Raw genomic sequence first — 19,235 nt, forward strand, 5'->3', positions numbered from 1 at the left:
GGCTGTAGTTGGTCAGGGTGCCTTCTTTAAATATGGGTCATAATAGCAAAGCAGTGAGAGAGTTGGTGGCCTTAGCTCAGATTCAGAGTAAAAGTTAAACCCGCCTGGTTCAGCCCTGACTTTGCTGCAGGTAACAGAAATAGCCTGAATGACCAGCTGGACCATGGCAGTCCAGGTGCTCTGTGACTTGTGTGAGCAGGAGGCACATCAGTAGCCCCTTGAGCCACCCAAGCCCTGCTGCTGCCCTGTGCTGTTACTGCAAACCACCTCGATTTCCATTTCAGCAGCAGTTTGAATTCAGCTCTGCCCTAACCAGGGAGAAAAGCATCACAAATATCCATCTGACCACGGCAAGACCAAGATGAAAGCATTTTGCTTCTCAGTCCTCAAACAAAAGAGCCTTCATCCCTACCTATGGGGAGCTGGAATTATGTTTTTCTAAGTTTGCCAGGGAGTGTTTGTTCTCTTCCCTTGCTCCCACAATGAGCTGGGTCAGTGCCCTGAACCGTGGCTGTGAAAACAGGCCTGCAGCAGCTGTAAGGCGGGACCGGATTCACAGAACAGCTATTGTCTGCAGAGACACATTTGTCTCAAGACACTTGTGTGTATTCCAGTCTTGAGTTTCCTTTTTATTTTTGCGAGAGGGGAGACTGAAGCTGGTGTGACCGTGTGGTTTAAAGCTCAGTGCAGCCAGGGAATTAACTGTTTGTCGTTTTGTTGGCGTTTTCCTTTTGCTGAAAACATAAACAGCTGGAGCTCTTTAGTTTTCATTCTCAATGGAGCCTGGGAGAGGAATTCCACCCAAGTCAAATATTCATGAACTAGCACATTTAATTAAGCTTTTCAAAGGGAAGTATGGCTTAGCTGAGGTACTCCTTAAACCCCTGCAGTCTGTTGGCTGCTCAGTTATAACCTGATCTCCAGCCTTCTCAGACCTTACTGCTACAAGACAGCTTTTGGGGCCAGCGAGTGAGGAATCTTCTTACTCCAGCGGTGAGGTTAGGTGGGGAGAGCACAAAGGTAAAGCAGCTCTTCCTCATTGCAGGCTGTCTGCCTTTTGGCATCAGCAATCCAAACACACTGACTCAGCCTTTCTCAACCTCCCTTCTCATCTGTCAAACTTTAAGTCTCTGCTGAAAACTATAGGTTTCTGTTCTTGAAGAATGGTGTTGAGCTGTGTTTGTTTGGCTGCCAGTTTGAGAGCATTTAAAGAGCCCAGCAATGATTTTCATGTGCTTTTCAGCAAGTGCAAACGCCAGAAACTCAATTGAAAACAAAAGGTGAAATATTCCCTCAATCACATTAACTCAGGTCTGATATTACCAACTGTGACAAGCATCTGAAGCAAGACACTTCCATCTGAAGACAAGTGATAGCCCTCATTTTCTGAGGCTTTATTTATAGAGGCCTCACTGGAAGAAAATAGACAGGTATAGCCAGGAGGAAAATTACATGTTTTTTCTAAGATATAGTGAATGATTTAGAACTGAACTTGTGAAGGTGTGAAATGACAGCTCACATCAAATTCACCATACATTTAGTAAGAGCTTCGTCGGAACAAGACTTGCAGGGAAAGGTCCTGTTGTATTTCTTGGTCATCACCTCTGCCTGGTCTGTAATTCCTGACTCTGGAAAGGATTTTACCAGAAGGCAGAAAATCAAGTTCCAGGTCTTAAAGCTCCATAATGTTAAATTCACTTTTAATAAGCTTGGCATTGATAGAGCTTGCAAACTCTTCAAAGCGAAAGGAATCTGTTAAAAACGTGGAGAGTGAGCTCGATCTTCAGTAAAGTGAGGGAAATTACCATTTTAAGGCAGTGCTGACTCACTGCTGACAATGAAGGGGGTTTTATTTTTAAGCCAGAATAAAAACTTCAGAGAGCGACTTCAGTCTGATTAATTCCCACAGCATCAGCTCTAGCAGCATTCACTGCTGCTAAACAAAGAGAAAGGATTGAGTTTGCATAATGGGGATCTCCCTGAATATATGGCTGCCAGTGCTTGTGACCTGAACTCCCACCATTCACTGAAAGTCAAAAAGCCTGTTATTTTTTTCCCCTAATGTGTAAGGTAGTGTCCCCCTTTCTAGCAGAATAACTCAAAGAAGTGCTTTGAGCTGGGGAAGGTAGGCAGATCCATTGCAGAGTACCCCACAGCCTGGGGTCCTGACAGACCAGGAAGCTCTGTGTCAGCATTTGCATTGCCATGGATTGGCCTAAATCTCTTGACTTTGGACAATAACTAAGCATCAGTAGTTAGATTTCAGGGTAACACCTGGTTGCATTTGTAAGGGCTAATGTTCAAGTTATTCATCCTTGCTTATACACAATGCTTGCTCTGAAATCACCTTTCTGGCTCAAGAAGACAATTTTCTAGTGCAGTCAGTTGCAGCATTCCATAATTACTTCAGCTCTTACTCTCCCTTGTGTTTTGATGGCCACATACCAGGCATGAACAGCCTATCTTTGTCTTTTTTATCCCAAAGAGTTTGGTGGCCACCAAGCAAAACCTGTCAAGGTTAAAGCAATAGCTCTGCATCAATACATAGCACTGATAACAAATAGGGCTCAAATATGGAGATAGGAAACAGGGAGAAGGAGCAGGTGGGAGGCAGGTGTTGCCCCCAGATGAAAGCAGTAGAGCGCCATTGAGCTAGGCCATACTGAACTGCCTGAAAAGCTAAACTGCATAGGAGAATTAGGGTTGGAACACAGATGTCCTCTTTGTGTGAGTCATCCACCAGCTGTGAGCAGATAAAGGTGAGATGGGTGTGCCCAGGGAGGCATTGAGATGAAGGGGGCAGTGTGATTGTGGATGCTTTGCCTTGGCTGCAGGCCTCTGGCCAGGTTCAGGGGAAGCTTTCACATAGCTGGGCCAGGAGATTTTGTTGGTAGCCAGACTCCGTTTGCCTCTCCCCAGGAGGCAGAGCTGGAGCGCCTGGAGAGAGAGTTTGCCATTCAGTCCCAGATCACAGAGGCTGCTCGGCGCCTGGCGAGCGACCCAAACGTCAGCAAAAAGCTGAAGAAGCAGAGGAAGACCTCCTACCTGAACGCCCTGAAGAAGCTGCAGGAGATTGAAAACGCCATCAATGAGTACCGCATCAAATCCGGAAAGAAGCCAACCCAGAGAGCCTCCCTGATCATCGATGGTGAGTGCTGCTTTGTGCCTGTGGCCTCACGGAACGGTCTGCGGAGGGCAGCCAGCTAAAGTCTTGCTTTGAGACGCAGATTTTCCCTCCCTCATCTGCCCTCTCCGGTCGGGTGGACTCCACAGGTGCTGTCGAATGGGTGTCTGGGCCATGTGCTGAGGATGTGCCGGTTCACAGCACTAGGAGCCCTGTCGTGCTGTAGGTGCTGAGTGTGTCAGGAGAGCAGGCTGCGAGTCCTTTGTTCACCTATAAAACTGCTCTGTTAACGTCTCCTCCTCCTGAGCGCTGCTCTACAAATGTCATTAATGTTAGCAGATTGGGGTGAGCACTCTAGCTGAAAGGTAGCTGTAAAATCAAAGCGGTAGCAGCATCGTTGCCATGTTCAAGTGCTTGCTTTTTCCTTTTCTCACAATGTAATTCTCGGGGCACTGTATGGTTTACTGGGTTGTTGATTGGTTTTTCATGAAATCTATTAACTTTCTGATGTGGTTCTGTCTCCCTTGCTGATTTTGCCCTTTCCCTTTGACTTGCAGAGCTTTTCTCTGTGCCTTTGTAGCATGAACTGAGATTAGAGCAGCTGTATTTGTGACCTGGGTACCAAGCTGCACTGCAGTCAGGGATGACAGACAGCCGTGAGGGCACAGGATGGGGGAGGCAGCTCAAATATGTGCACATGAGAGCTTCTCCTGCTGCAACAGAGGATGCTCAGAAAGCAGTTTCCCTCAACTACACAAACCTGTGAGCCTTTAGTTAGCAGCAGGGTAGTCATTCTAAGAAGGTAGAAATCAAACCCAGAGTCCTTAAGACCGAAGATACAAATCTTGCTATTGGCATCCTGCCGTTTCGCATCCTCTGGGGATCTCAGCTCTCTGTTGTGACTCGGTCCTAATCTCCATTAATTGAAAAGAGTTAGCAGCTCCTTGAAAGGCAGCCTGCTAGTGAGAGACCTGGCCTGCAGCTCTGCCCTCCAAGACTGAGAGTGGGCTGAGTCAGTCGTTTATAGGAGTCTTGCCTCAGCAATGTGAGGAGGAAGACGTGGGTGACTGCTTAAGGCTAAGACTCAGAGAACAAGGATCACTGTGCAGTTCAGCACTCCATCACAGAGATTCTCAGGACCATATGACCTTCTTTATCTTTTCTTCTTTTCAGAAGGAAACATTGCCAGTGAAGACAGCTCCCTCTCAGATGCCCTTGTTCTTGAGGATGGTATGTTGGTTGCTGTATTTTCTAGAGGGCCAGAAGGAAAGAGGGACAGATGTGTGAACTCCTGACTGACACTCAAAATAGAGGAACTATTCCGTGTAGTAATAACACTCAAACATCTCAGCAGCAAAAACACTTGGTTTTCCCTGACTCCACTTTGTAGTCAGACATGAGGCCTGGAGCAGTGAGTATTGCTGTGATTACTGCTCTGAATTCTTTCAAAAGACAGCCCCAGAATGTCTTCTTATTTTCTCTTAAGGTTTCAGTTGTTTTAATGCATCACACACTGTTGCTGGCCTTTCCCTTACAAAATAGGAACACCTCTGAAAGTTGGGTGTTCACAATGCTCCTGAATGCAATCAGGGGAAGTGGGGTAAGGAAGTAGACTCTGGAGGCTTGATGATGTTCCCTGGGGTTCTTCTGTCACTGGAAGTATCACACAGATGTCACCTCTCTCCCTCCTTCTCTTCACAGAAGATTCTCAGGTCACCAGCACAATATCCCCTCTCCAGTCCCCACACAAAGGACTCCCTCCCAGGCCACCCTTGCACAACAGGCCTCCTCCTCCGCAGTCACTTGAAGGTCTTCGCCAAATGCATTACCACCGCAACGACTACGATAAGTCCCCCATCAAGCCCAAGATGTGGAGTGAGTCATCTTTGGATGAGCCCTATGAGAAAGTCAAGAAACGCTCCTCGCACAGTCACTCCAGGTAAGCCAGCTGTCTTGAAGCTGCAGCACAGAGGTATCCTCTGCTTTCAGGAGGGCTGGGTGCAAGCCTGTTCAACGTGTACAAAGTCATCTCTTACCAAAAGGAGGCTTGTAGGCATTTTGGCCAGTAGGCACATCATGAAAATAGGCTGCAGCCACACAACTGCTGCTTGGTTTCTCAGTGTTACTTAAAAAAGAAACAAAGAAGGATGGTAAATCATCTGAGGGCTTTCACAGGGCTTGGCCTTGACCTCTGGCTACTGCAGAAGACTAAGCTCTGGGATGCAGCCCAGGCAGCAGTTGATCCAGCTCCCACTCACCCTGGCAAGATCACAGGCAAATGCCTGAGATCTGGTAGGAGGTGTGGGAGCCCCTTCCCCAAAGTCCTTCCCAAGAACTGAAGCAGGGTGTTTGATCCACAGCAGTCACAAGCGGTTCCCCAGCACCGGGAGCTGTGCTGAGGCAGGAGGGAGCAGCTCGCTGCAGAACAGCCCCATCCGAAGCCTTCCGCACTGGAACTCCCAGTCCAGCATGCCCTCCACACCGGACCTACGGGTACGCAGCCCGCACTACGTTCACTCCACGCGGTAAGTGCCCGGCTCCAGGCTCACCCTGAAACAAAGACTCTTTGCACTAACTTCCCCCAGGGTATGAATGAATGCCCTGCTCAGCAAAGGACACAAGCCAGTCCTGTTCACCTAAAGGGCTACTGTTGCCAGTAGGGAATCTCTCTTGAAATGAGATCCTGAAGTCACTTCAGATAAACATGATCCTGTCCCTTATCTCTCCCTCAAAGTAATCCAGCTCTTCTTCCACTTGGGAACTTAGGGGTTGTTTATAGGCTCTACAAACCTTATGCTACTTTTTAAAGGGCTATGGAGCTGCTGCTAAATTCTGCAGTGAACTCCTCCGTGGATCCAGCTGGAGATAACATGTTGTTTCCTGTCTGATGCAAAATGTTGGGTAGTGTTAATTCTCCCTCTGAGATAAAATGTTTGTGCATGTGATCTTATCTGGGGAGTGGGCCTGTATAAAGCAATCCACCTGAGGATCTAGGCAGCACTGGAATAAGCCTAGAACTGACAGAAGAGCTGAAGTATGTAAGGGAGGTGATTTGATGTTTGTGGCCCAATATGACTCCAGTTTTTAGCAGTATCTCTGCAAGCCGTTCAGCTTCGCTGCTGTTTTGCTTTCATGGCAAACTCCATGGACTCTGTGGGGAGCAGAGCTGAGTCAAAGCTGAATGCTTTTGGGTGTCTGGCTCTAAGGAGTAGTGCTAACATCACCTAGCTCAGCATAAATCGAGAGTCACACCAACACTTTTGACTTGGGCAGAGATAATCCAAGGCCCTGGGTTAAGTTTGTTAGCAGTTTTTGGCTGGGAGTACCTTTCAAGCATGTGATGCTTTTACCACCGGAGCTGAGCTGCATGAGAAATGAGTCTGTCACAGTGCTTGAGAGGTGGCCTTGGCTGCCTAGAGGCCACTTGGGTTTTTGAAACAACTGTTGTTCAGTCTGGCTCATTCATGAGGTGCATGCTCTGGCCTTGGGTCACATGGCTGTGTGACTCATCACAGGGTGTTCCTGCTCCTTCAGCAGGTGGCTGAAGCTCTCCAAACAGCCAGGCTGAGTAGAGACCACCCAGACTTGGCTGTGAACTGAGCCTTATAAATCTGTGACTTGAGGTGGTTGCCTGGAGGGCTGTCACCCACTGACAGTCTTACATGTGCTATGCATGGCTGGGCCCCTCTGAAACCTTGCTGCTTGACAGAGATGACTTTTCCAAAGGCCAGTAGAAACATCACTGCATTCTGGACTAAGTATGGGCAGTCTGTCTGTCTCATACCATGTGGATTCTACCTGTGCAGGACATTCACAAGCCACCTGCAAGGGAAATCCTACCACCTGTGAGGCTAAGGTCTCAGGATCTGTAGAGCTGGGAGGAGTTGAACCAGGCAGCACAGGGACAGCGCTGACTCAAGCAGCTCTGTGATGGGACCCCATCAGCAAAGCTAGCACTTGATATGCAAAGCTGCACTTTTCAGATGGGGTGTTTTCCTGGGCTAGGCAAGGGTTTATGTTCCTTGTGGTGCTGCAGACTGAATGTCACCACCAAGGAGACAAGGAAAAGGAATAGGACTTAACTGCCCCAGAGCCTACAGCAGGGAAGCAGGTTGCTTTGCAGGCAGCAGACCGACACAGTGCTGAACAGTGCAGGTTTTTGGTGCCTTCAGATTCCCCTGCCAGAAAGGCTGGCCTTGTGTGCAGAAGGGGTGGGGAGTGCTTCATCCTCTTGACTCACCAGCCTGGATCTTTTTTCCTGGTACCTGCAGGTCAGTAGACATCAGCCCAACCAGACTGCACAGCTTAGCTCAGCACTTTAGACACCGGAGCTCCAGTTTGGAGTCACAAGGCAAGCTCCTTGGCTCTGAAAATGAAACAGGGAGCCCCGATTTCTACACCCCAAGGACTCGTAGCAGTAATGGCTCTGACCCCATGGATGACTGCTCTTCCTGCACCAGCCATTCCAGCTCTGAGCACTACTACCCTGCTCAGATGAACCCCAACTACTCCACCCTGGCAGAGGATTCCCCGTCAAAAGCCAGAGAGCGACAGAGGCAAAGGCACAAATCAGCAGGCAACCTGGTCTCTTCCAATTCAGGGAGTATGCCCAACCTGGCTGCCAGGAATGGGACAGGGCACCACCGTGTCTACCTGCACAGCCAGAGCCAGCCCTCCTCCCAGTACAGGATCAAAGAGTATCCCCTGTACATCGAAGGCAGTTCTACGCCCGTGGTGGTGCGGAGCCTAGAGAACGACCAGGAAGGGCACTACAGCGTCAAAGCACAATTCAAAACCTCCAACTCCTACACGGCAGGGGGGATGTTTAAGGAGAACTGGCACGGGGATGAAGTGGACTCCGTCAGGCTCACCCCCTCCCGCTCCCAAATCATAAGGACTCCATCTCTGGGCAGGGAAGGCCATGAGAAAGGCTCGGGCAGGACTGCGGTGTCAGACGAGCTGCGGCTCTGGTACCAGCGGTCCACGGCCTCCCACAAGGAGCACAGCCGCCTGTCGCACACGAGCTCCACCTCCTCGGACAGCAGCTCCCAGTACAGCACATCCTCGCAAAGCACCTTTGTGGCGCACAGCCGGGTCACGAGAATGCCTCCCATGTGTAAAGCAACATCAGGTGAGAGCTGGACCAGGGCAAAGGGGTGAGAGGGACAGGGGCTTCATGCAGCCCTGGTTCTTGACAGGTTCTTCATCCTGGCTGCAGAGCTACACCAGACCAAAGCATCTTATCTGTCCTTCACATGCTGCTCACCAAGCCTGTAGGTGTAACACTGGACAAGCCCTGTCCAAGACACTCACCAGGAGAGGTGGTTTTTTTTTGATGGAAATCATCACTTTATAATGATAGCCTCAAAAGACAGGGAGCCTTGGGGTGATGACACTAGGGACTGAGCACCTGGAGAGGCAGGGGAGCACTTAGCACAGCCAGGGAAGCAATGAAGCAAGCAGGGGCTCAGCATAGACTGGGGGAATGCATGTCAGGGGTGACCTCATTGCTGTCTACAACTACCTGAAGGGAGGCTGTAGCCAGGTGGGGGTTGGTCTCTTCTGCCAGGCAACCAGCAACACAACAAGGGGACACAGTCTCAAGTTGTGCCGGAGGAAGTATAGGCTGGATGTTAGGAGGAAGTTCTTGACAGAGAGAGTGATTGGCATTGGAATGGGCTGCCCAGGGAGGTGGTGGAGTCGCCATCCCTGGAAGGTGTTCAGAAGACTGGATGCAGCACTTGGTGCCATGGTCTAGTTGACTGGATAAGGCTGAGTGGTAGGTTGGACTGGATGATCTTGGAGGTCTCTTCCAACCTGGGTGATTCTATGATTCTAATGCTGGAGAAGTGCAGCATAAAACTGACTGCACACAGAAAAGAACAGGATGGAATTTGTAACCAGCAAGTCATCAGGATGATTCTGCATGAGATGCAGAAGTGTCAGAAAAAGCAGTTTTAAAATCTGCCCTCTTAGATAACTGAAGTTTGAGCTGTACCTCAGAGGCCTCTTGCCTGGTTGATTCTGTGATTCTACGTCCTCAGTGAAACAGGAGATGCATGAGAAAGGTTGTGAGGAGCACCCCAAGCCCTTTGCCTCCCACAAAAGTGTTTGAGTGATGACATCTTTTTGCACTCCTGAGACTTCAGTTTCCCACGCAGCTCCAGCAGGTTTGCTGATAACATCCTGAGGGCTGAAGTTTGTGCAGTGCTAAGCCTCTGTCACGTACAGAGCTCTGTGCTGTTAATATTAAATGGTAAGAAAACAGTCAAATTCATTAAACTGAGGAGGCCACTATGCAGCAGTCCACAGTTAAATATTTACTGGCCATCAGTCACCACTAGACAAGCTAGTTTGGATATAGATCAAGGACTTGCTGAAAACTTGAACCCAGCCCCACATGGACAGAATTGATGGTTAGTCAGTTTGCAATGTCCCCTTAGCCACCCTTCCACACGCCTCAGCCGTGGTGTGGGAAACACTATTGCTCCAGCCTTGCTCACCACAGGCTCTCATGGACTCCCTAAGCAGACCAGTGCACCATCCACCCATGCTGGCCATTGATCTTCTGACATCCCAGCATGGTGCCTAGTCCATGGTAACCACCACGTTGACACCACTGGGGCTTTGTACTCTGCTGATTCAGCATGGATTCAGAGAGGTAGTTTGACACCGGGTCCTCCTGTGCCACCACCGACTACCCAAGAAAAGGCTGATTAGTGCATGATGCCAACACTCATAGGAAACCCAGATGTGGAACAAGACAATCAAGTATCTGCTAGAACCATCCTGTATGTCTGTTTGAAAAGCTGTTTTCCCATCTTTGGTTAATGGATGTTTCTGGTCCACCCAGCATCTGGAAAGCCTGGCTTTGCTTAGCTTTGGAAGCTCTACCAGCTCAGTCAGGTAATCTAGAAAGGAAAAGGGTTGTGGAGCGTATGTAGAAACCACTGTCAGTCAGTTCATCCCCCCACCCAGCTGGGTCTAAATATAACTGTAGCAGCACAGTGGTAAAGTGTGCTCAGTCATCCCAGCGTGGTCCTGAGCAGCTGGCAGCACAGATTGGCTTTGCCTTCAGTCAGCTCCCAATAACAGCTGTGGGAGGATGCTGACCTCAGGGGCTGCTGACTCCAAGAAGCAGATTAAAATTTGGTTTTCTTTTCAAATAGCAAAGAACTTAGCAGTGCAGAAGAGGATGGCAGGTAGAAACATAGATCATTTGAGAGGAGCAGCTTTAGCTGATAGGTCTTTTGGCCTTTGCCCTGTTCTTCAAAGAGAATCACCCTTCTAGGTATATATTACTTTCAAGGAGCAATCAACACTATATGGACTTGAGGAGGAAGAAGGATTAGTCGGGTGGATTTCCTAGCTCAGCCCTAACACATGAAACTCCCAGTGGTACATCTTCAGTCCAGCTTGCTTCTACCGTCAGTGAGGGAAGATAAAGCCTTCCTTTGCTCCCACAGCAGTAGGGGCAGCAGCGCTGGACTGCAGCGCACACCAGTGCACAGTGAAAGGTAGTTGTAGCTTTTGAAATCTCCAGAGTTGTCTTCCTCTTTTGCACACCAAGCAGTGTACCTGTCCAGACTCTCACCAATGCCATTTCTGGCTACTAGGGACACAGAGCATTTTCTTCCACCCTGGAAACAGTAGGCTGAGCCGGGCAGGCTTGAGCACCTCCAGTTCAGGTCTCATGGAGATGCACAAGCCAGGCCTAGCTGTTTCAGGAGACAGCAAAATCAATTAGCTTTCATGCTAAGCAAAGTGTGGTGTTTCCTAGGCAGGCTCAAGAAGAGTCTGGGTGGTTGTATTAAGCTGGAGGCTGGGCTGAACCAAAGCATTCCTGAAGAGCTGAGGCCACATCCAGCCTGCCTCACAGGAAGCAGTGGCAGCAGTAGGATGGCTGCTCTTGTGTTGCATTTGAGCACAGCCACCCAGGAACAGGATGAGGTCTGACTCCCAGGCTGTGTTTGCTCACAGCTGGACATGTTTCTGCTGGTCTAAGCAGCTGATATTTCTGACCCACCCTGACCCTTGCACCCTCACCTCACTGGTTCTTTTTCTCCACCCTTTGGTTGTTTTCCAGCTGCCTTACCTCACAGCCAGAGGAGTTCAACACCTTCAAGTGAGCTGGCAGCCACGCCACCAGGCAGTCCCCACCACCTTCTCACGTGGCAGACTGGGTGAGTGTCTGTGGGATCACCTTGCTTAGTGCTGGAGAGAAAAATCTCCACACAGGCAAGCAAAGGCAGAGCACAGCTGTGGTGAACAGCTTCCAGGTGCTTCATAGCCTACACCTGCACAGAGCATTTTCAGCCCCTGACCCATGCTCTTGTGGAGGTGGAGCTCTAGCTTAGGCTGACCGAAACATGGCCATGCCATCCACACCCAGCAGCACTGCTTCAGGCAGTGCCAGATGCGCAGAGAAAGAAGCCTCGCAGGTTCTTCCTGCTTGGACAGTCTCCTTCCTCCAGTCTTCTGTGTGTCGACACAGCTGATCTTGCTGAGCAGCCGTCTAGACCAAGCAGCCCTTCGCTGTAAAGGCAAGGTTAGGTGCCTGCCCTATCTGTGTGTGCAACAATCACATTTTGCTGCTGGGTTTTCCTAGCAATGTGTCTTCATGACTATCAAGTGTATCTTCTTTCAGCTACCACTAACTTAACTTGCTTTGATGTGCAGGTAGCCATTACTCATGGAAATGCAGTTGTTGGGTTCTTTGGCACCTCTGTGAGGCAGGGAGCTCAAGAGTAAACAGAAAGCCTCCCATGGGTATTCTCTAACGATCTCATGTAATTCTTTCCTGCCACATGAAATAGAGACCATTTCCAGATCCTATTTAACTCAGCACATCCCAGATTTTTGCATCTAAATTGAGTTTGGTGAGATCAGCTACCGAGATTTAGACTGCAGACCTCACAATACTGTAGGCCCCAGAGAAGGAAAACAGGTCCAGAGTTGTGAACTGGGACCAGCTGCAAACATAGCACTGTGCAGCCACTGGAAAATTTCATGCTCTTTTCATTTCCTTTGGTCACCTATAACCAGGTTTGACCTCTGGTTTTGCCCCAGCACTGCTCGTGACTGCACTTTAAAATGGAGATGAGGAAAATCATAATTGCAACTCCCTTAGGCCGACTTTGGCTTTTAAGTTCATGCATTTGATGTCCAGCCTCACATGGTCTTTGCAGGTGCCTCCAGCTGTAGAACAGGAGAATTTCACTGGTCTCAGTTCACGCAAAGTCAAGAGATAGCAAGACAGGCATGATGGCAGCTCTATCTTCACTGTACACTCAGATTTCCACCCTCAGGGGTTTAAATTTAGACTCTAATCTTAGTTTTCATTCCAATCCTAATTCCTCTAAATACCGCCACGATGATCAGAAGTAAAACTGTTGAGCAGCCAGATGAGAAATCCATGTGGAACATTCCTACTTTCCTTATTTTTCCACTGAAGACAGTTCCTGCCCCTGTCTCTCATAGCAAACATGCACCGAGTCCAGTTCTCAGGGGGTGAAAGTGAAGTTATCTAGATTGTAACATAGGTCCTGCACCAACAACCACTGCAAAGAGAAGTGGAGACAAATCTGCACTTACTTCACACGTGAGCATAAAACCTAAGGGGTGTGTAGAACCACGGCAGAGGCAGATCAAGTCTCACGTTAGCTGCACAGCACAAATCCCTCACTGCAGGACAGCAGGGAGCTGTGTCCTCCCACCACGACTCAGATGCTTGACAGCTCTCCCCAACATGTTTTTGTGTCACTAACTTTCTCTAAAGATGATTCAACACCTTGTTTCCCCCACTGGATTAATAAGCTCATAACAATGTCTGTGTCACTTCTTTTCTTTAACATTTCCTCTCTCCTCTTTCCTCCTTTTTTTGCTCTCCTTTGTTCAGAGAAACAACAGACAACTCACCCACTATGGATGAGTCTCAGTCTCCAACCCACCAAAGTACTGATGAATAGAGGTATAGTAAGGGAACGTTTTGTTCTTTCATCCTTCTGCCTTACAGTCTGGGAACACAGAGCGAATAACCGGCACCCTGCTGGCCCAAGCAGCAGCCCTTTTGCTTGTCTGCTTGGGTTTTGGCAACAAGGCTTCCTTCAGCTCTTGGAAGAACAACTTGAAAGCATCTCGAAGTCCTCTCTGTGCCTTTTCATCAAGTTTGTGGCTGTGGCCCTTTCTCCTGTGAAAGAGGACTTCAGGCCAGCCCACTCTCAATTCACACAGAGGTTGAACAGGCACAGAGAGATGTGGTAGTGACAAATTTGTGGCTGGAGACAGTGCAAAGCAGCATGGACAAAGTGCTGTGAGAAGAGCCCGGGAGTAGAACAGCAGGGGGGGTAAGGCTGGATAAATGGGGACCTCAGAGGACCTAGACTGAGAGCCAAGCAGTGCTCCAGCCATGGCGCCAAGCACCCATTTCTCCTCTTTACCTACCGCAGAGCAAAGCTGTGAGCAGCAGTGAGGTTTCGTGGAACAAGGAGCAACCCTGGCCCCGTTCCTTCAGGAAGACAGAGGGGGAAGGGTGGAGGGAACAGAAAAATCCTGAGTATTTCTATTTTAATTAAACTGCCATGGCTGACACTTTCATTTGAATCTACAATGATTCAGATCTGTTGAGTGTTTCAAGCCTAGCTTTCTAGAGATAACCCATAAGCCTCCACAGTCCAGCAGAGAGCTGGGGAAAAAAAGCCTCTTTAACATGCCAAGGAGGATGCCCTTGCTCAGGTTCCTCCCAGACACTGGTCCCGGGTGTAAATCAGGACAAAGGAAGCAGGATCTGCCAGACTGCATCAGAAACGAGATCAGTCCTGCAGTGTGGACAGGGAGCCAAGGAAGGAGTGAGAATCCTACAACAAACAGACAGAAAATGCATCTCCCACTTTTGGCCTCAAGCCAACCTCTAATTTGGAAGTTGGTTAAAATCAAAGTGTGAGGGAGAGACATCAGTTCTGAATACTACTACACAGATACAGCAGTCCCTTTCCAAAACATCAACCAGATTTTGGCCTCAGTGTTTTCCTCTGGCAAGAAGCTCTGGAGACTAAGCCAGGAGCAGATCCTGATCAGAGCTTTAAAGAGAAATAGCAAAGAAAATTCCCATCAACTACCTGGTCTGCTCTGTGCAGGGAAACACAAAGTGAGGCAGCAAAAGCAGCAGTAGCTTCTCAGGAGAAGTACCCCAAGATGACAACTAGGCTACTTAGGACAAACTGTATTTTCCACATTGTCCTGGTACCCTCTCCCTAATTCTTAGCTCATCCCTGGAAAGACATACAACTCTGGGGTTGCCAGGTGATGCACAAGCCTTTGCCCCGAGGAGAACTGCTGCAGGAAAGCACCACCACCCTTCTTCTTCCACAGCCCTGCTGGATACAGTCTATGCCCAGAAGGGCTGCTCTTAAGACTTGCTCCTTGGAGAGCATCTTGCTGAAAATCTCTCTGCCCCAGGCAGGAGAGCAAAACAGAGCCCCTTAGATAAGGCAGAGGCTGCTGCTGTACCTGGGGAGGGAAAAGGCCACACAGAGAAGGCAGAGGCAGTCAGATAGATCCTGTGGTGAGATGGACACAGCTAGTAGGGGCAGCCACAAGCTCTACTCTCTTATAGCACATCCTGCCAGCTGCAGGCTGAAAGCACAATTCTTGCCTCTTGCCATTCCAGCAGTCAAAACTCAGGGCACCTTGGCTGTGGAGAGGCTGCTGCTAAAGCTCGACTTTCTCCTACCTCCTCACACCCATCAGGTTGCTGGGCCAAACAGGAGTGCGGGCAAGACCAAACTGGGTCAAAGCAGGGTCCTGCATGCTGAGCCCACCCCAGCTGTCAGCTCTGGGGAGTACCTGCAGGGCATGAAGGTGAAAACCCCATGTTCCCACCCAAAATGCAGTATTTTATACCCGTGGTTGAACTTTCCAGGAGCCCTCACTGTCTTAACAAGGTTTCCTTTCTCCTGCAGAACCTACAATGATAGCTGTTTCCTGGATTCTCCCCTCTATCCAGAATTAGCAGACGTCCAGTGGTATGGGCAGGAAAAAGCCAAGCCTGGGACTCTAGTGTGAACCCCTGACCTCAAGTTAATCACATCAATGCCATTCTGAGATCACCTCACTGCCTCTCATTTGCCTTACCCAGATGCACTGTCACCCAGCACCAGCTTCAGCTCTAAGCACTTTTCTCACAATGCAATTCAAGGCAACATTTACAGAACGCTGGCCCCGAGACATCCACCACGGCCTGCAGCACAGGCTGCTGCAGGGCCCTCCCACAGCCTGCAGGGCAGCCGTGCAGATGGGCAGCCACCTCTGCAGCCAGACAGCAAGTCAAACGTTTCATTCCTTTGAAACAGGGGAAGCTTTTCAAGGCTACAACAAAGCTAATTGTTCCACGGCATGTAACAGCAGTAAGAGTTCCATGACCTGCGATCTGAAGCCAACAGAGCATTCATTTAAAAGGGGGGGGAGGGCGATTAAAACAGGACAGAGGCTAAGGAAATAACGTCTTAGCCCTGAAACAGTAAAATCCCATCACTTCAGAGATGTGTCAGTCTCACAATGAGACCTGCACTGCCAAAGATCGCCACACATCATTGTCAGGATGACTTTGTTCTGCAAGTTCTAGCCACAAGAACCTCTCTCATTTAACTTAACAGCAGACTCGACCACCTCCTGTAAAACAGCATTTCCTTCTTTGCTTTGAGCCCACCTACAAGCAAGTAAAACAACCCACCGTACTGAAAAACACCCTGGATGTCTGGGCTGGTATCACAGCATCTCTGTCTACAGGCTACTATTAAACTGGACAAACAAGGTTTACAATGGCATTATCTAAACAGGGGCAAGTACTGACAGCAGCCCTGTGGCTGACACAGGTGGCACACAGAGAGGTTGAGGTCACATTGGCTGCTTTTTAGTAGTCTGATGAAGACAGAAATTGCCAAACCTCCTTTCTACAAGCAGAGAGAGCCAATAAATTCTGAGTTCTGCACAGAGCGTTAAGGTGAAGTCCAAGGGAAAGCACATGGCACAGTGAAGCTGCATCACCATATCTGTTCACTCATCTTCCCTCCCTTAGCACCAGTGTAGCAAAGGGCTGGTCAGGGCACAGGCTGTGTGGGAGAACCGGTCTGTCAGGAAGGAAAGGCTCCTCGACAAGCAAGCAGCCACCAGGAGTGAAAGAGAAGCAGCAGAGTGAGGCGTTGGACACGAACGAGAGCTGCCTGCGGACACCAAAAGGGATGGTATGAGAGTCACGGAAGGAGCTGCAAGTTTACACTTACTTTTGAGCAATGCTTTATACATGTCAAGCCATGGAACTTTAAAAGGCCTCAAAGACACTTTTGTACCAAACAAGTGCACAACCTAGGTGGATGTTGAAGCTGGCACGCCTAGCCTTCACTGCGGTGCTATGCTGTTTTTATTGCCACTAGATGGGGGAGGTGCCCAGCCTTCCCCCGTTTGTGCGTGCAAACGATGATTTCCTATGGGAAAGGCATTAAAAGGAACGGCCGGAGGGGGGTTACGCTGTGAAAAGCAGAAACTGAAGTTAGCGATAGTTTAAGACAAAAAAGAGAAGGAAACCCAGTGTGAGAGTGTGTGTGTGTGTGTTCCAAGAGTAACAACAGCGTCTACCAGACAAAGTAGGGCAAAACAAAACACTGACAATTAAACACCACGACTTGGGGGCTGCCAGACCTTTTGGTATTCAGATTGCCAGAAAACTGCATTCCAGGTTGTGAGAGAGAATGAGCAATCAGGCTGGGAAGGACCATGGGCTTTCTAACACTTAGGCGAGTGGCCCACGCCTTCCACAACACATTCTAGGAACGTTTGCTTTGGTTCCCTGTGCCCACCTGCTGAGCTCTGTCTGACATCCTTGGCATGGCAGGGAGGTGGCCTTAGGAAGATGAGGACAGCAAAGCAAAGGCTGCTGTTTGTCCAGGGAAATGCACAGCAGAGCAAGGAGGGAAACCCTTTCATGTTCACACACGTGAAGGGAAAAGGAAAAGGTGCATCCTTTTGTATACTGGCAAGGGGCTTTTGCAGGTAGCCACACAAATCTCCTGCTCCTGGACCTCCAGGTCCACCTGGAGGAGAAAGCACCACAGGAGTACCAACCCCTCTGACAGTACCTGAAGCCTTGTAACCAACCGACTGCTGGAAGGACCAAGAGCGGCAAGATTGCGCCCTGTATCTGGAGGTGCGAGACGCTGTTTTCACCATCTCTTTGTGCTCTGCGGTCTTCCATAGGGGAATTATTTCAAGCTTCTAATTGGATTCTTAGCTGGATAAGAGACAGCACTGATTAGCGACATTTACTGATAAGATTGGGTAGCTAAATTGAAAGGATTAAGGCCCAACCAAATTAAGCAGGAGCAAGTAATTTAGCCCACGGATTTTTAGGGGCTCTGAGCAACTGTCTGTTTTCTTTTTAATTTCCCTGGTAAGTGGTTTTGGGTTGTTTGGTTTAGTTGGTTTGTTGTTTGGGGTTGTTTTGTTCCTGTGTACCTTCTTTAATTAAAAAGAATTCAACAACAGCGGCACTATGAGGCCTCTGGGCACTACAGGAAGAAATATTAATTCCTCCAAGATCAGACCTGCAGTTTTGCAGCAAAGGTTAAAAGGTGGCAGCCCTGAAATTGGTGGCCGGGGAGGGGGGAAACAAACAATAACTGGTTAGCCTGAAGTGCAAACAGGCTGGAGTAGAGGAAAAAAGCTTTCTGGAAACGGATTGAGTTTGGCTTTTGTGTTCTGCTTTTCTGTTCTGCAATCAAGGCACAGGTGAGCAGCCAGTCTGGTAGTAAAGACAGATTAAGTAAAACAGGTTTTACTGTTTAGCTCAATTCAATTAAACACAAATGTACATAAAATGTTAATCATGTGAGATTAACATATTTAAGTATAAGGTGGAGGGGTATATACATAGCTATTCTAGACAAGCACTTGACTACCAACTTCACCCCTCCTGGACTTTTTTATTTTCCAAGGCTTCATCTGCCACCGTGGTGTTCTCAGTCCTGCCTCTGTCCAGCCAGGAGCCAGGGCTGGGAGGCAGGGTTTATTTTTTAATGCTGTTATATGCAGTCGAGTGTTGAAAATGTTGAACCAGTCCAATTTGTTTTCACTCTGTATTAGTTTTAGTTTCAGGCATAGCCAATCCCCATTCAGGTGCTATCAGATGACCAGTTACTGCTTAGTTAACTAGATGTAAAGTTTTACATATATATTAATGTCAATAGTTTTATTACAAGTTGTGTAAAATGGACTCTCTAGTTTAAAGAACAAAAAAAAAGAGGGGGGAAAAATAGGTCTCTCCTGAAATTGATTTTAGAGCATGGAAAATGATTTTACTGGATTCTGTTCAGCTGTAATCAAGGAAAAAGAAAAAAGATGTATGTTGTAGAAAACAGTGCAGAATTAAGAAAGATCTGCTTTTAATTTATTCTTTTTGTATTAAGAATTTGTATAGTTACCTTTACATTTTGCAAAACGGTGTTGTCAACACTTCCTTATTAAAGCATTTTCAAAATGAAGCTTTGCGGTGCTCTGCTCAGCGGCTGCGGCGCCTCGGGAGCACGGACCCTGGCAAACGCACCTCTGCCAGACGGACATCAGCCTCTGGCACACCTCTGTGTGCACAGCTGGATAGGCTTTCCAGGAGGGACCCGCTCCTTGGCTGTCAGGGGTCTGACCACAGGAGACATGAGGCATTCATAGAGTCAAACAATCACCCAGGTTGGAAGAGACCTCCAAGATCATCCAGTCCAACCTAGCACCTGGCCCTATCCAATCAACCAGACCATGGCACTAAGTGCCCCATCCAGTCTTTTCTTCAACACCTCCAGGGATGGCGACTCCACCACCTCCCTGGGCAGCCCATTCCAATGCCAATCACTCTCTGGCAAGAACTTCCTCCTAACATCCAGCCTATACCGCCCCCAGCACAACTTGAGACTGTGTCCCCTTGTTCTGTTGCTGGTTCCCTGGCAGAAGAGACCAACCCCCATCTGGCTACAGCCTCCCTTCAGATAGTTGTAGACAGCAATTCCCTTTAAAATGCCTATACTTCAAAGGTCCTTTGGGATTTGCCCTCCACAGACCCCTGCTTGCT

At 48.7% G+C, this 19,235-nt stretch overlaps 1 protein-coding gene across 8 annotated transcripts in view; it reads left to right on the forward strand.

Moving 5' to 3' along the window:
* FRMD4A (FERM domain containing 4A) overlaps nt 1–18,657 on the forward strand; it is a 424,512-nt gene extending 405,855 nt beyond the window's left edge. For 3 of the 8 annotated variants that reach the window (XM_064142606.1, XM_064142609.1, XM_064142613.1), the window contains 8 exons: nt 2,920–3,148; nt 4,298–4,354; nt 4,826–5,063; nt 5,485–5,649; nt 7,396–8,255; nt 11,211–11,307; nt 14,873–14,983; nt 15,085–15,155. In XM_064142606.1, the coding sequence (XP_063998676.1) occupies nt 2,920–3,148; nt 4,298–4,354; nt 4,826–5,063; nt 5,485–5,649; nt 7,396–8,255; nt 11,211–11,307; nt 14,873–14,981 (1,755 nt within the window). In that variant the 3' untranslated portion in view covers nt 14,982–14,983; nt 15,085–15,155. Of the gene's footprint in view, nt 1–2,919; nt 3,149–4,297; nt 4,355–4,825; nt 5,064–5,484; nt 5,650–7,395; nt 8,256–11,210; nt 11,308–13,022; nt 14,811–14,872; nt 14,984–15,066 lie in introns of those variants that run through there. The other 5 variants (XM_064142610.1, XM_064142607.1, XM_064142608.1 and 2 more) reach the window with 5 other exon arrangements.
* Nucleotides 18,658–19,235: the final 578 nt, after the last annotated feature.

The sequence above is a fragment of the Pogoniulus pusillus genome, chromosome 4 (genome assembly GCF_015220805.1).
Source record: "Pogoniulus pusillus isolate bPogPus1 chromosome 4, bPogPus1.pri, whole genome shotgun sequence".
NCBI classification, from domain to species: Eukaryota; Metazoa; Chordata; class Aves; order Piciformes; family Lybiidae; genus Pogoniulus; species Pogoniulus pusillus.